This window comes from Carassius auratus, chromosome 5 (assembly GCF_003368295.1).
Source record: "Carassius auratus strain Wakin chromosome 5, ASM336829v1, whole genome shotgun sequence".
Taxonomy (NCBI): Eukaryota; Metazoa; Chordata; class Actinopteri; order Cypriniformes; family Cyprinidae; genus Carassius; species Carassius auratus.
This window is the reverse complement of record NC_039247.1, coordinates 4,132,330-4,148,853: the sequence shown is the minus strand read 5'-3', so window position 1 is coordinate 4,148,853 and position 16,524 is coordinate 4,132,330. Positions and strand designations below refer to the sequence as shown.

The following is a 16,524-nucleotide window of genomic DNA, read 5'->3' as shown; positions in this document are numbered from 1 at the left end:
CTCGTCTTGCACTGTCGTCGCTCCTTCTTTTAGTCCCTCCTCCCTCACTCATCATCATTTACTCCACCAGCCTCGCTCCACTCCCACGGTTCTCGGCCCTGCCCCTCTCCACTCGTCACACTGCCTTTATACTTTAAGATAAATATTTTAGGGTTCAGTTGTTAAGGTAGTCAACAAACATAGGTATTATTCATTTCTGTACAAATACTGCAGAACAAGCTATGCGCCAGAGTTTAATACTTGGGTTCAGGGGTATGTTCAAATCACTAATAGTGATGCTTCAGCAATCGCCACTAATGAGATCCTACAGGAACAACAACTGGAAAAACTAGAATCAGAGCTAATTGAGAAATGATGAAACCATCGTATAGGTGGTGTTAAATAGAGAGATACAGGGGGAAAGAGAGAGGAGGGAATTTAATCCTTCATTTCCTGGAGCTACAGGTTGGTGCTAGTGATGGACGGAGAGAGCGAGGTCAAAACAAATGGAAAAAGAGGGAGAGAGATTGTAAGAAGCGTCTCTCAGAGCCTGGAGGGGCTTCCACCATCCCAGAATCCAATTTCCAATAAAGTGAAGCTTTATGGGAAAACGGTACAGCACGGCAGAGAGCAGATATTACAAAAAATAATGAAACTTTATCAACCGCCATTAAGACCCAAGCCAGGAGGAGAGAGAGAGAGCATGAGATGTGCGCGCTTGTTTCCCTCCATCCTTCTATTTCTTTCTGTCCTTTCAAGGTGACATATACAATTTTGATAATATTCCAGCACATTATGAAGAGATCATGTGAATAATTAAAATGTCAGTAAATTCTCTATGTCTCTTTATCTGTCTCTCTCTCTGTTTCTTTCAGGGACCCTGGAACAAGCCGAACCACAATAAAGAGGCTGAATAAAGAAAAGGCAATAGAGGCCAAGTGGGAGCAGTTTATTGCCCCGCCGAAGGTTTTCTCCTCCAAATCGTCTCTTTCACACTGGAATGTTTGTGTTTCTGTGGCTCTGCTGGAGCTCTGTGAAGCGATGTGTTCTCCTTAAGCATGCCACTGGGGTTTAGACAAGTGTGCAACATTAGCTGCATTCTAGAAGACACAGTAAATAAGCAAAGGGCTAATTACGCCGTCTGTAGAAAGAAACTTGTTCAAACACCCATTTTGCACAACAGTTATGTGGGGTGGCTTTATGGCTAAAGATCTGAGCAAGCAACCAAGTGGTGAGCTATGAGTTATCACTGCTGTGGCCTTGGTCAAGACGATTAGGGTGTTTGCAATGGTATACTACTAGTATGCTACATGGCATACACTCTATAGAGCAAAAATAGAGTGTGAAAGAATTCAGTACATTAGGATTCTACATTCTTGTAACGAAACCTTATATTGTCTCAAAAATAAAAAGTTATTTTGCATTTGTCATCTAATTATAATTGTAAAAAATGTGTCTCAACTTTTGGAATTCAAATCAAATAAGTGAAGTTGGAATAATTACAATTGTTTTTTTAGTAACATGCTATTCCAAACATAGCTTTTATTATTTTTCTCCAGTTATAAGGTGGGTTGCTTGGGATAAATGACTAATTTATATGAGCATATACAATACACATTTAGAGCATCATTTCTTTTTCATAATTTCATAATACATTTTCACAGATTTCTTTCTTTTTGTATGAATCTCTTGAAACCTGCCAAGAACACATCCAGGTCATGTTCCACCTTAAAATCAAAAGAAAGAAATAGCCAAATTAGAAATTAAAAAATTAAATAAGAAATAAAGTATTTATATACATATATCCATCATTTCCAACATTTTTTGAATTATGCTGAAAATGTCTTCACTTTCTTCAGTGAAGGTTTTAAATGTAACCTCGACATTTTTTCCTCTCCAGCAGACACGGCATCTCACATCCAGGCCATTACATGTTTCTTCAGGGAGACATGAGACCTGGAGGACCTCCACTCTCAGTGTGGTTTCCTCCTCAGTAACAGGGTCATCGGTGGGCAGCTTGCTGTCTTTGGCTCCGGCTCCAGATCACACCTGTGATGAGCCTATTTACACCAAGGGCATCGAGACTCTGAGTGTGCGAGAATCCGATTCTGATCATTCATCGACAGAATGTAGGTCCCAATGGTTAACATTTAACTTCTGTCTGATTTAAATGAGGTATTTATAGCTCCCTGATTTTTTAGTGGTTTAGGCATGCACTAAGATGACACAGTTTGACAGACAGTTTTATAGGAATATTTGAGATGTTTTCAAAATCACTTCTGGGACTGCAATCTATGGTATGCTGTTGACTGCTGCTGACAATTTCAACTCGTCCATCAGTGTGTAGAAACCTACAGTAGGTGGCCAGCCTATCTGGGCCTTACCGCCGCGCATACCGCCGCAGCGGTGACTGAACTGTAATTCAGTCGCGTGTTGAAATCATTCGCGAAACTACCGCCAGGTGGCGCAAAGGGACGGATTGCTAAATTAATGTAATTATAAAATGAGATAGCAGTAAGTAAAACAACAATAACATTATGATATAACATTGTAACATTTAAAAAAAAAGAACATAAAATTTTACAATTTGTTAATTTTTTTAATGTAGGATAGTCTTAGGCTACAGTCTACTAAACAAAAATGAAAATCGTTCTACCATAAAAAAAACTGCTTTTTTAAATTATAATAATATTTCACACTATAAGTTATTTTTTATATAGGTATAAAATGCATTTACACACATTTTTGCTTTGTTTTTTCATGACAAGTCGGGAATTATTATTATTTTATTTTATTTATTATTTTTGTGGCAGAACACAGCTGCTGTGAAACTGATACAGATAAACAGACTCATGGATTCACAGCCTGAGTGACTTTTGCTGGTGTCTGGTTCTAGATGAGTGGAGCACAAAACGAGTGTTATCTGTTTCCCATCTCACTGCCAGATGAACTGTCACTTGCCTTGCTCACACAATCACATGTAGCACATTGTCATGGCAACAGTGCATGCCATCATCATCATTATCATCGTGCACTTCAGTGCTGTGCTGTTTGGCTCTCAGGACAAAACAAGACAAAAAAGAATCCATCAGATTTGGATTCATGGCTAGACAAAGACACTTCCAGAAATGCTCTTTGCTCAGAATTAGAGTTTCTTTTCTGTCCCTCTTGAAATCTAATTTTGGAAAAAACTAGTTTGTGAAGCAAAACTTTCTTTTTTTTCTGTCACGTCAATAAATCTTTGAAGAATCCTTCCCTGGGTTGTAAAATGCATGTATCCGCTGTGCTGTTTTCTACTCCTGGGCCGTTTGGGCCTAAACGTGTGATGGGCCTAATGCACACTAGGTGTCCTGCATTTTTGCCTGAAGATAATAAGCTCAAATTCTCTAGACCCTGCAGAGTAGATCAGAGAGAAGAACTGAGTCCTGATGAAAGCTTGGGAGCTCAGTGAAACTTCCTTTGTTTTCACACAGTCATTACGGTTTATTTCATTTCCTATAAAAGAAATCAAAGGTCTATTAAAGCCTCTTTCGGTCATGCCAATTATTCGAGCAAGAGACTAATCCAAACGATTTAAGAGTGAAATCCAAAAGCTGAACTCTGAAGATATCCTGCTTTATTGGAATTTTATTGTTGCCAGTTTAATTGGTTTTGGGATAAACCTGCTGTATGAGAATGTATTTGAGAAGAATCAGCATGAACATTAATTATTTAATATGTAAGCTTATATAGATGTGATTTATCTTCCAATTTAATAACTCTATGTATTTATAATAGATAGTAAATCCAGAGGATTGAAAATGACATTGTTATAGTTTGTATTTATGAGGCATGAAACCAGCCAATTTATTCAAGGGTTCTGTCTTTTTTCATCTGTGTCTCCAACAGCATCCTAGTTTGTTTTATGTAATGAAAACTTAATTTGTGCTCACGATTTATGTTTTATCTCAGTTAATGAAGTGTTGTATTTGAGGGAGATGATATTTTCATGGTGATAAATCTGTTTGAATTGTTATTAGATAAATATACGGACTGAATGTTAATTTCTGCTGTTAGCTTGTGTTTCTTTGGATTTGAGTGTGTGAAATATCGATCGACCAGCAGAGGGCGCGCTTGGATCATGCACACAGCCATGCAAGTCGTAGTTAGAGAAATATGTTGAACATTGAGATATTGCATTTCTATTGCCCTTATTCTCTTTCATTTTGTGTTGACTTTAAAATAGACATAAAAAAAATAAAATCAATACAAATTAATAAAACCCTTCATTTAGAACCGTATGACATTTGTTTTCGAACCCCATATTTTTCTGATTAACAAAATTACATTATTAATCTTTTAATTGTTTTACCAAATTTTTACATTCATAAGGCAAAAATAACTCATAAGAAATCATCATATATTACCTTATGTAACACTGATCTTAATATATACCCTTTCTAATATGAGATCACAAAACAAGCTTATAAAAACAATAAACATTCTAAAGCTTTTCAAATTTATGTAACTCCCAAATATTATATAGAATCTTTTCTGTCATTCTTTTTTATTATATATTTGTTCTTTTTTTTTTTTTTTTTTTTTTTTTTTTTTTGGTGTTGCTGCTGTTGTTATTCTGTTTTACATGCTTTAATCCGTTATTGCTTTAAAAAAATTAAGGTGATATATATATTTTTTTTTATTGAATATTAAAAAGATTAGAGAACAAGAGTTTCTTAAATTAAATTATAAATATCAGAGCATACAATGAAACTGGGCTACTTATTATATACCACAATGACAGGAATTGTATTGCCTCATTGTAAAACTTGCATAAATTGTGCTTATATTTGTTTATCTTTTTAGATCTCCAGAAGTTTCTCGAAGAAGTGTACCAGAGTGTTCTTAAAACCTGCTGTAATTCTGATAAACAACTCACGTCCACTCCAGACAGGTAAACTAGCACAGGAGACAACAACTATTAAAAGTAAATCATTATTATAATATTTTGTTATTATTATTATTATAGAAGACTGTACTGACAGTGTGTCAATATATATATATATATATATATATATATATATATATATATATATATATATATATATATATATATATATATATATATATATATATATATATATGACACATGCACAAATGCCACAGTTTCACTGATGTTTGTAGTTTATTTGTATATCATTGGTTATCAGATCATTTGATCAGCATGTGAGAATGTGATGACCTCTGATTGCTGAGATTTCATGTGACCAATTGTCTGCATTATGTTAAAGTGATATGTCAGTCAAAGTCCAACCCGAGAGTGAGTCACAGCAAAACACAACCGGAGAGAAGACGGAGTCTCTGAGAGTGAAGAGGTGTGTCTACTGTTCCCAGTATTCCCAGGTTATGAATGACTAAAATGACCATCAGGTTATTTCGGGCCATTTGTTAAAGAGCTTGAAAACCAGTCCTTTATGCTCACTGAGGCTGCATTTATTTGATCAAAAATACAGTGAAAGTGTCATACTGTGAAATATTTGTACAGTTTAATTGCAGTGATTTCTATCTTAATATATCTTAAAGTTTTTTTTTTAGTTAGTTTTTTTGTTGTTTTTATTCCTGTGATGGCAAAAGCTGATTGTTCAGCAGTTTTCAGTGTCACATTATGATGATCAGAAATCATTCTAATAAGCTGCTCATTAAATATTTCTTATTATCAATGATGAAAACAACACTGAATACAAGAACAGCATTGAAAATAAATACGTCTTTACTGTCACTTTTGATCAATGTAATGCACCCTTGCTGAATAAAAGTATTCTTTTTACTGATCCAGACATTTGAACAGAATGTAAAACAGTAAATCTGAAGACAAAATAGAAAAAAAGGAGGTTATTATTTATAAATAATCAAGAAAATATTTTGTCCAAAAAAAGCACAGTTACATGAATGTTTTGCACATAGAAGTGTAGCAGCGGACCTAGGCAGATACAGTTACATATGAACCTTTCTGCTACTTGTGTAATATGGCTTATTCATTGCAAACAATGTATTGCTTTTTGACATATCAAGCACTAGTACAGCTCTAGGCCTTTTGCATTGACCTTTATTTTCATAAACTCCACCTATGATAATAAAGCTATAAATTACAGTTTGTGGAAAGTAAACAGCATGGATCAGTTTCCTTCCTCATCTCTTGTCTAAGCTGTTGTGCAAAAGTGTACAGACAGTGTGTAGTCCCAAACGGCTCCATAGATTTACTGTTCAATCCTCATGTTGTCTTACCCTCTGATGCACCGCTGTACATCTCTCACATGTGTACTGCCCATGTAAAGGGATCTTTGTTGTGTACATCAACTGAAATCACTATTATATTTCTTTCTCATTTTACTAGCTCCCCTGCCAGAATCTCTGCCACTAACCGACTCATTCACAGCAGGGAAGCCATATTGGGTGTGAAAAAGGCGTCTTTTGTGGACATAGCAGAAGAGTTAACACTTAATTTATCTGATGCTCTAAATCGCTGTGCCAAGTGAGTTCTTTTTTCCACCACACTGGGGAACAAGGAATCTTTTTTATGATAGGTTTTTTTTTTTTTACTATATAACACACTTTTATACAGTTCTTCAACTAAACACACTTTACTTTTATTAACTGAGGAACAGGGGCAATTTCTCTTATAAACTGCTAATGATACATTTTTACACTAAAATGTTGAAATGTTTAGATTTTAAAATGTAAATAATAATGTAAAATATACTGTAAAAGCATTTGCGTAGCAAAAATAAATAATGAAGGTATGGAAAATAGTTTTAAAGTAAAATTGTAAAAAAATAAAAATCTGAAGAAAAAAGCCTGAAAATTCTGCAGTAAGTAGAAAAAATTTACAAATTACATTTTTTTTAAAACTTACAAATATCAACAAAACAAAGAAAACTGTTACAGTATCTCAGTTATAGTAATGTGATGCATGTAAATATCTCCTCTTTTAAACTCTTTCTAGGAAGAGATGGGATTTTGGGGCCAAGAGATACGGATCTCTTTGTAACATGCTATCCCGAGGACGAACCTGTTCTGCTGTGACCTCCAAAACCTCTGTGGTCTCTCCAGCAGTGCCAGACTCCAACATCCCAAACAGCACTGAGGATCCATACAGCACTCAGTGGTGCGTGTGTGTGTGTTGAGTGAATGTCTAATGGCCTGCATCACTTCCAATCCTCCAGGGAACACGGATGCAAAGCCACTTATGTGCTGCATGTGTGTGTTTGGCAAATATTAACGTTAATGACCCTACAGGATGTTCGCAGGTGCAAGAGTGTGTGTATGCATTCAACATTGCTGTTTACAGTAACATTACACTAACACAGTCCTTGTGTGTTTCTTTGTGTCTGCTGAAGGCTCTCAGCGTTGCTCAGTAATCTGGCTCCCGTCAAACACTCAGACGGGAGGGTGGCACGTTTGTTAGAGAAGCTGAGTCGATTTACAGAAGGCCACACACTGCAGCTTCACCCACACAACTTCTTGAAGATCTTAAACTCCCTCCAGCCGTGGGAGCTCTGCTGTCCTGATCTGTGTGTGGCTATAGAGGTACAAGACAACCAACTCTGAGTACTTTTAAATGTGATAATGCTACAGTCTGCTGCACTCAACAGTTCAGTCAAGACAATGGCTACAACATACAGTATCTGGGCCATCTGCATCCTGCAGTGGGCCAAAGAAAATATTTGTAGATGAAAGACACTCTTAAAAATGCACCAGTTTTATTGGATTTCATAACAAAGTATCAAAATCAATGAATTAAAAAAAAATATATATACATACATACATACATACATATATATTCAGCAAGGTTTATAGTAAAGACATTAAAAATGTAACAATAATTGCTTTTCTTTTGAACTTTTTATTCATCAAAGGATCCAGAAAAAATCGTTTCCACAAAAAAAAAAAAGAAAAAAAAAAGCACAACTGTTTACAAAATAGGTGTCTGCATAATATTACACTTAATATTTTAACTCACAATATATTGGGTACGCAACAATTTGTAAAGAAATTAATATTTTTATTCAGCAAGCATGCATTAAATTCACCAAAAGGGACAGTAAAGAGTTTTACAAAATTTATATTTCTAAAAAATTATTAATTATTCTGAATATATATCTGGGTTTCCAGAACAATTATTAAGCAGCACAATTGCTTTTAACATCGACAATATAAGAAATGTTACTTGAGCACCAAATCAGCATGATAGAATGATTTCTGATTTTTAATGGCTGCTAAAAAATGGAAATAATATTTCACAATATTTTTTCTGTGGAATATTTATGTATTTCATATTTATGTAACCACTCAGTTCAGCTCACACTTTGGGACAGTTGGCTGTGTTGTATTTAATCTACAGCATCATGATGTGTTCTTAATTATTAAAATTTTAGATTTCAGGTGTCTCGGCTTTCCTATCTATTTCCTACCTCCTTTAATTGTAACTGCCAAAATGTTGCTGACCCCCTCAAATCAAGTCCAAACAGGACGCCGTTAACAACCAGCTATTTGGGCCGTATAATGACAGATTATCCAGTGTGTAATAAGCTATTGTCAGGAACTGGGAGGGTATGGTGCTAGCAGCTGGTAATTATGAGAAGTGCTCTTTTATCTTTCTTCCCGTGTGTCTCTTCTTCTCCCTGTCATTGCAGATAGTGAGGCTGAATGTGGTAAAGATGCCCAAAGCAGAGTACGACTTGTGGTTATACAACAGAGTCAGCCAATCACAGACCACCAGGAGTGCTACACACAACCTGTAATCCATTCTCTCTTTTGCCTTTTTGCATTTTTTAAAGCTGTGATTTCAGTAATATGTCACCCGAAAATCAAGAGTAAAAATAATAAATATTTTAATATAATATTATAATATAGAAATATAAGGTGTACAATGTTTCTTATAGTAAAATACAAGTTCTTATGTAGTTATTTAGTTTATTCAGTTAATTTCAACAATTCATTCTATTATTAGTCATTTCCTTTTCCTTTTACAAAAATAAAGTGTCCTTTAAATACTTAAAAGTGCTCTTAATAATGTATTTATTTATAATTGTATTTACTTATTTAATTCAATAATAATTGTTAGAGTTGTATTATTAGATATTTTTAATTTAATAAGTAGATTCTCAGTACTGTCTGGACGAGAAAATACTAAAGATAATACAAGAAATTCTGCCTTGACGTATCAATATTTCATGGCTTCAGTAATAACTGTAATTGACAGTTTGAGACTTTAGTACGGTGGCTGAGATAGCTCAATCAACTGCAATGTAGCGTTTCTTAATTTGCATGTGTTGTGAAGGATTTGCAGCGTGTTACGTTATATGCATGTGTTGTGAGGATTTGCAACACTTGTGTTGTCAAACTGATTAAGATGTTTATTTATTTTATTTTTTTGCTGGTGTTTTTTCAATTTGCATGTGTTTTCTTAATTTGCAGCGTGTTGATCTCTCTCGGCCACCATACTTTTGGCATTACAGTGATGAGAATGTTGGGGAACACAGTCGTTTTAGACAGTTCTGGGAGGCAATTATACAGAAATACTTTGATGACAGACTTTGGCTCAGTCTCTGCAGAACAACGAAAACAACATTTGAGATGCAGTGCAACGAGATCGCTCCGCTGGTTAGTCAAGTTATCCCGTCCCATCGCGCAAAATGTAACATAAATTTTTTAATGCGCATAGAGGAATTTATTCAGCAAATGCATTTCCATCTCCCATTATTCGCATGAACTATTTTTCAAATTATTTAAATACACAAACACCAAGCGCAAAATTATTTTTTGGGTGAATTAAGGGGATTTTCTGAACCAAACCTTCCAGTCACCCATGGCAGACACCCATCTGTTTCTTCCATCAGCTTGCCAAGTTGGCCTAGCAATTTATATTGCTTGGCCAACACAAATAGCACAAATCCATCTCAAGACATTCATCACACTTGGTTCATGTTGCTCATCCCTATCAAATACACAGTCATCATGTTGTGTGAGACCAAATATTATGACTGTTAAAAAAAAGTATAATATGTATTTTGTTTCATTCTTTCTGGCATTAAAGACACTATTTGACTAAAAATAAACCATAAACCATGTTCGATAAACGCGTCACTATAATGATATCATGACCTTTGTGTGTGCCCTTTAAAATCAGCAGGGTTTTAAATACAAAGCAGAATTTCTAATTCACCATTATAAGCTGTCCTGTTTTCCCCCCTTTGACTCTGGGGTCAAAGTTCACCTAAGGGGTTGATGGGTAAAGAAGGGGAGGTGTGCTGTTTTCCAGACATTTCTAGAATGCCTCAGCATCTGTGTCTGGGACACATCTCCGCCTCTTTCAGGATTATGGGATTTCTGTAGATTGCATTATACCTTTCCTCCTTACAAACACATTAGCTGTTGCATCATCTTTGTTGTTCTAAAGGGATGCAGCAATTTAGCCGCATTAGTTACATGTTTCTGCCAGGCACTTAAAGAGAAACGTTAGATTTGAGAGGCATGAGAGGAGACCAAAGGTTGCCCATTTGGAATATTATTTATTTAATTTGTTTCCAAATGAACCAGGTTGAGCAACATAAGAGATTGTGTGTGTGTGTGTGTGTGTGTGTGTGTGGGCACATGTGGGCATGTGTCTGCTCAGTTGTTTGTCTGCATGAGTGTGCCGAGAATCGAAGCCTGTCCTAGCGCTTCACTGCAGTCTCGTTTCTTTTAAAGGAAAATTCAATATTTACTCTTCAGTTACCAGCAGCCCCCTCCAGATATACAACGGATGGAAGGTTGACCTGACATGATCTTCAGCCACATGATATAATGAACTTTAAACCTTGAAATTATTTTTCATTTATACAAAAAAAAAACATGGTCTAATTATATATAAATTTCTAAACTATTTAAAAAAAAAATGCTTTATTCATGCTCTATTCATCAAAGAATTCTAAAAGTAAGAAATGGTTCTTGAGTGCCAAATCAGTAAAGAAATTCAGCTTTGTCATCACATAAGCTGTTTTAGTACTTCAACCTCAATGAAAAGAGAAATTACTTGACAACCATCTAAAAAAAAAAAAAAAGATATGTATATATACAGTGGGTACGGAAAATATTCAGAACCCCAAAAATTTTTCACTCTTTTTTATATTGCAGCCATTTGCTAAAATCATTTACCGGTAAGTTATTTTTTCCTCATTAATGTAAACACAGCACCCCATATTGACAGAAAAACACAGAATTGTTGACATTTTTGCACATTTATTAAAAAAGAAAAACTGAAATATCACATTTCGTTTTTCATTTATAGCAAATGTTTAAAAATATTTTTGAAAAAGTAACTCAGATATTTTCTTGTAAATTAAAAAGTAATTTGTTACTTTTACTTACGTGAAAAAAGTAATCTGATTACATAGCTCGAGTTACTTGTAATGCATTAACCTCAACACTGGTGTGTGTGCCTACTTAACCATATTTTGGGGACAAATTTGTACCTAAAACCGGTGCCCAGGGAGCAGTTGGGGATTCGGTGCCTTGCTCAAGGGCACCTCAGTCATGAGGGTGGAGAGAGTGATGTATATTCACTCCCCCCACAACAATCCCTGCTGGCCCGATTCTCGAACCTTGCAACCTTTGGATTACGAGTCCAAATCTCTAACCATTAGACCATGACGTCCCCCATAAAACTGGTAAAATAAAGTAAACACAGTTTTTTTTTTTTTTTTTTTTTTTTTTTAAATGCAGAAAGTTTTCTGTAAGGAGTAGGTTTAGGTGTAGTGTTGTGTATGGTGATAAAATATACAGTTTGTACAGTATAAAAACCATTACACCTATGGAATGTTCCCATTTAGATAGCTAAGTAAACGTGTGCGTGTGTGGTGTGTGTGTGTGTGTGTGCGTGTGCGTGTGCGTGTGTGTGTGTGTGTGTGTGTGTGTGTGTGTGTGTGTGTGTGTGTGTGTCTGTGTTTGGACATTCTCATTACTGTAATAAAACTGTAAAATATTTTTTTTATTTAGTACCATTTAAAATCATGTTCTTAAATCTAGTACATGTGGCCCATTTCAAATTAATATAGATTTTATAGTAATATATAGTAATGTATATTTTATATTAATATATAGTAAAAATATATTTTAGATTTCTAATATGAACCCACATTTTTAACTTAACCTTAAAGGTTTTAGGAATCCATGGGTTATTGGAAAAGCCTGTCATGTAACATTCCTGTAAAAGTCGTTATGACAGTGTGAGTGTGTATTGTGTACACTGTGATAGCTTGAACTTTCTGATGGTGTGTAGTGTCACAGTGATGATGTAAATATGACATCAGTGACCTTGGGGCAGCCCTCAGGACCCATTACTGAAAAAAACTGACTAGATCGTATACTTACTAAGTGACTACATGCTGTAGATAGAACATTAGAACATTGTAACACATTTGTATTGGCCTTTTATGGCTTTTATGTGACTTCAAAGTCCATCTCGTCTCAGGCCAGTCTGCACAGGATATAATGTGTCAGAGAAATCAAGATCACGAGAAACTCAGAAACAACTAGAAAACCTGTATTTAAATCTTTACAGGAAAAGTTGTGTAATGATTCTTCCTGCTTCCTTAAGTAATCTAGTGCTGCGATCTAAAGTAAATTATTAATTCACACCTTAACGGAAATACAAGTTAAATTGAAGTTTCGGGTGAATAAACAAAAACTGCATGTCAGTGTAGTCACAGAACAGTTAGGATTCATACATGGCAGCATTAAACATTTTCCTTTTAAATATATAATGTAAATATTAGATCAACCTCTTTTTGAATCAGGCATATTCAAAGGGGTTTTTAATGGGTTTTTTTGGTGTTGTTGTTTTTTTTTTTAAGTCTCTGATCCTTTGATGAAAAAGTTTAAAAGAACAGCTTTTGTTTGAAACACTTTTTAACAGTGTAAGACCTTACTGTCTATTTAAATATAAAGATGGAAAGATCTAAAGCAGTGATCCTCAAATCTGGCTCGCGAGATCCAGTTTCCTGCAGAGTTTAGCTCCGACTCCAATTAAACACACCTGCCTGTGATTTTCTAATGATCCTGAAGACACTGATTAGCAAACTCATGCGTGTTTGATTAGGGTTAGAGCTAAACTTCGCAGGAAAGTGGATCTCGCAAGCCAGATTTGAGGATCACTGATCTAAAGTGACATTCAGGTGGAAAAACGTGGACCTGGCAACCCTTGTCTTCCTGCTCACTGACTGTTGGCTAGTGCTTAGTACAGCTTGTGGGTGTGTGAACTTTGACCTCCTCTCAAGGGTTTTAATGCAGTCTAGTTTAAATAGTCACATATAATAATAGTTTTTAAAGACTTGTTGTCTTTATTAGGAATCCTATCTGATTAATAATATTAATCAGATAAGATGAAAAAATCTAAAAGTAAAATCATTGCATAGCGTGCCATTGTTGTCTGAGCATAATGCTATCTTATGTTCTTTCTGCAGGGATGTAGTGGTTGATTGTTTTGTGGCAATAAATGTGTGATTTGATGATATGAGCTGTCACATGTTCAGGAAGTTGAAGCCATGGCAACAGCACAATGTGGTTTGATCAGTCTTTCTATCTCTCTCAGCTAATACTAACTAAACAACATGATGCCTCAACCATGAAATGGAAGGTATAATTGTTTAATAAGCAACTAAGATTACAGATTCAATCCTAAAAGAGATCAAGATCAACACTCAGGTCTTGTGGAATACTTTTGTTCCAGAGACATTCGTACACCACTGGCAGGCACAAGTAGATTCTAAACAGCATTTTATGTGTTGACTGTAGGCCAGGGCAACATTTCTAAAGTGCATTCTAGTGCTCTACTCTTAGCAAACAACCATGTAAAATGGGGATTGTGTAGAGATTTGTTCAGAAATTAAACCTATTTAAATTCTGTGCAGATGTGTAGGGTTTTAACATAATTCTGTGTGTGGTTGGTTCAGCAGTTAGCAGATAGAAGGTAAGTGTCTTAAAGGGACAGTTCGCCCAAAAAATTAGATTTCTGTTATCATTATGTATACTCAAGCTGTTCCACACCTGTATGAGTTGTTTTCTTCTGTTGAACACAAAAGTTAATTGTAGGTCCAGTTTTCCAAGTATACAAGTAGGGGTATTTAAGAGTGAAAGCATATGAAAATCTAATTGTAAACTTTTTGACTTAGGCCTCATGAGTCTTTAGGTAAAAAAAAAAAAAAAAACAATTTGAAAATTTTTTGTAAGCTTGTATTTTTAGTCTTTTTGACAAACTGAGTTAGCTTGAAACCAGGCGCTACTCACACACCTTTTCAAGAAAGACCGGTGGTTATAGTCTTCTAGCTTCCATGATTTGTTTGTCATGAACTAATCTGTTATGTGATTTGACAGTTATTCTACCATTCACTTAGGATTTTTTTTTCTTCTAATTACATTGTTTAAATATTAAAATCCTAGTGATTAGGTAAGATAAGTTAATACTTATAATGCTTCCGATCAATGCTTTTGGTTCCATGTAAATGTTTTTAAGAAGTTTGGTGTGTGTTGTTTCGTTAAAAATCCTTTTTTTTTTTCTTTTTTCTTTTTTTTTTTGAAGTAGAACCATGAAAACACTCACAAACTCAAAAGGTTCTTCAAAGACTTGAGAGGTTAATCCTTGTGAAAGCTGCTGCCCTGCTTGACCTTCTGCATCACATGTCTTTTTCCATCCTTCTCTGGGCTGAAAAACTGTTCAGCCCAAATGCTTTTCCACAGTTGACTTTGATCTGTAATACATCCCAGCATGGTTTCTCCTTCTGATCTGAGGCATGTTTTGGTGCTGAGACATAAATTGCCAACAGAAGGGACTTGTGGAGGGTTGTTATGATGCAGTATGCAACCCCCCAGAACACCCTAGCAACCGCATATCAACAAGCTAAAATCTCCCAGAATATCTTCATAAGCACAATGCCTGGTCAACCACTGTTAACACCCTTTCATTGTAGTAGTGGGTTTTTCAAATGTAAGCAAAAAGAAAATGTAAAATATATAACATTGTAGTGTATTCTTTCCATTTTCAATATCCAAGCTTGGTGGATAGTCCCTGAAACTGATACTGGTGGGACATTTGTGGGTATTTCCCAGTGTCCATCAGCTGTTGATCTCCTTATAACTGTTTAACCATGACTGTAAGATGAGAGTTACTGTAGGATTTATGTCAATCACCCAAGGTGATTATAGTATTATTCTAATTTGAGCTGGTGTTTTGTTGTATATAGCAAAGTATAGGCCCAAAATATATTTTAAGAATTACCAATAACATCATGTGTATGACAAAATATCTTGTTAATCATTAGTCATTAATGTAAGTATACAGCCTTATTTTTTTTGTTAGAGCTTGCTTCTGTTATCTATTATAGCTCACACGGAAAAAAAAACGCAATCTACACCTTCAGTTCTACTGCGTTGTCATGAAAGTCACTTCGCACTATCGGACAGCTTCAGTGTCTCACCTCAGCAAATTTCAGATACTCGATGTGACTGACAGGATGAGACGAGATATACCACAATGTGGTATTACAAATATGCCAAGTGTATGATGGGAGATTTCCTCTTCAAAAAGACGCTCGGTGAAATTTTTTGTTTGTAAGACAAAACCATTGCATAGCTGACTTACATTTTTTGATCGCACAGTATCAACAGTTTGGGTTTAGTAAGATGTTTTTTTTAAAGAAACTAGTACTTTAAATGCATTAAATTTATTAAAAGTAACATTTAAAAAAAAATACAAAAGATTTATATTTCTAACTCATCAAAGAATTGAAGAATGATCATATTTCTTGAGCACCAGATCAGCATATTGGAAGAATTTCAAATGGACACGTCACTGAAGACTGGCCAACACATGAATAAATTACATTTTAAAATATATTAAAATAGCTATTTTAAATTGGAATATTTCACAATGTTACTGTATTAATTTTATAACATTTGTGAGCATAAACCACTTCTTTAAAAAACATATCTTAAACAACTCAAAACTTCTGAATGGTAGCGTAGGTAAATATTATGATGGAGGAACAAATTATCTATAACAGTAACATGGTCTTGCAAAAGAGGAAAATCAGGTAGTCAAAACTCGCAATATTGCTTAAAAAGAGTGGCGCTGCCTGGAATTTAATCCCCAAAGGGGTTTTGGAGAATTGCGCTCCCCATTCTCCACCCTGCACTGGGAAACCAAGCTGATTGAATTAGCCTGGGGATAAAAGGTGTAAACCATCCTGTAATCATAATACACTACATTACACCCTGTTTGACCCACTTTTTTGACCTCAAAGTCAGGTAACATTTCAACAGGTTTATTTAGAATGTTTTTGCAAAAAGAACAGACCCTCGACTGCCAGCTTCCACACTGACATGCCTCCGAGTAATCAGCCATTTTAACATGATGGCCATTGTGTAATCGTTTACTTTAAAAACCCTATCTTATCACCTCTTGTTTTAGAAAAGTACAGAAAGCAGATAGCAAAGTCCCAAGGGCAATTTGACCTGGTACTGGATCTAAAA

General features: G+C 35.1%; 1 protein-coding gene across 1 annotated transcript; it reads left to right on the top strand.

Moving 5' to 3' along the window:
• The first annotated feature begins 1,819 nt into the window (after positions 1–1,819).
• LOC113068943 (coiled-coil domain-containing protein 60) lies at positions 1,820–8,810 on the top strand. The gene is made up of 7 exons (XM_026241903.1): positions 1,820–2,108; positions 4,825–4,912; positions 5,250–5,333; positions 6,353–6,490; positions 6,962–7,123; positions 7,356–7,545; positions 8,652–8,810. Exons 1-7 carry the CDS (start codon positions 1,820–1,822, stop codon positions 8,757–8,759), a joined length of 1,059 nt encoding a protein of 352 aa, XP_026097688.1. The 3' UTR covers positions 8,760–8,810.
• Positions 8,811–16,524: the final 7,714 nt, after the last annotated feature.

Excerpts from the sequence above, each read along its gene's own strand:
- LOC113068943 (XM_026241903.1), top strand. The coding sequence starts at position 1,820 with ATGTCTTCACTTTCTTCAGTGAAGGTTTTAAATGTAACCTCGACATTT. Across the intron at positions 2,109-4,824 it reads TGATCATTCATCGACAGAAT|ATCTCCAGAAGTTTCTCGAA; the intron begins GTAGGTCCCAAT and ends TTATCTTTTTAG. Across the intron at positions 4,913-5,249 it reads CTCACGTCCACTCCAGACAG|TGATATGTCAGTCAAAGTCC; the intron begins GTAAACTAGCAC and ends ATTATGTTAAAG.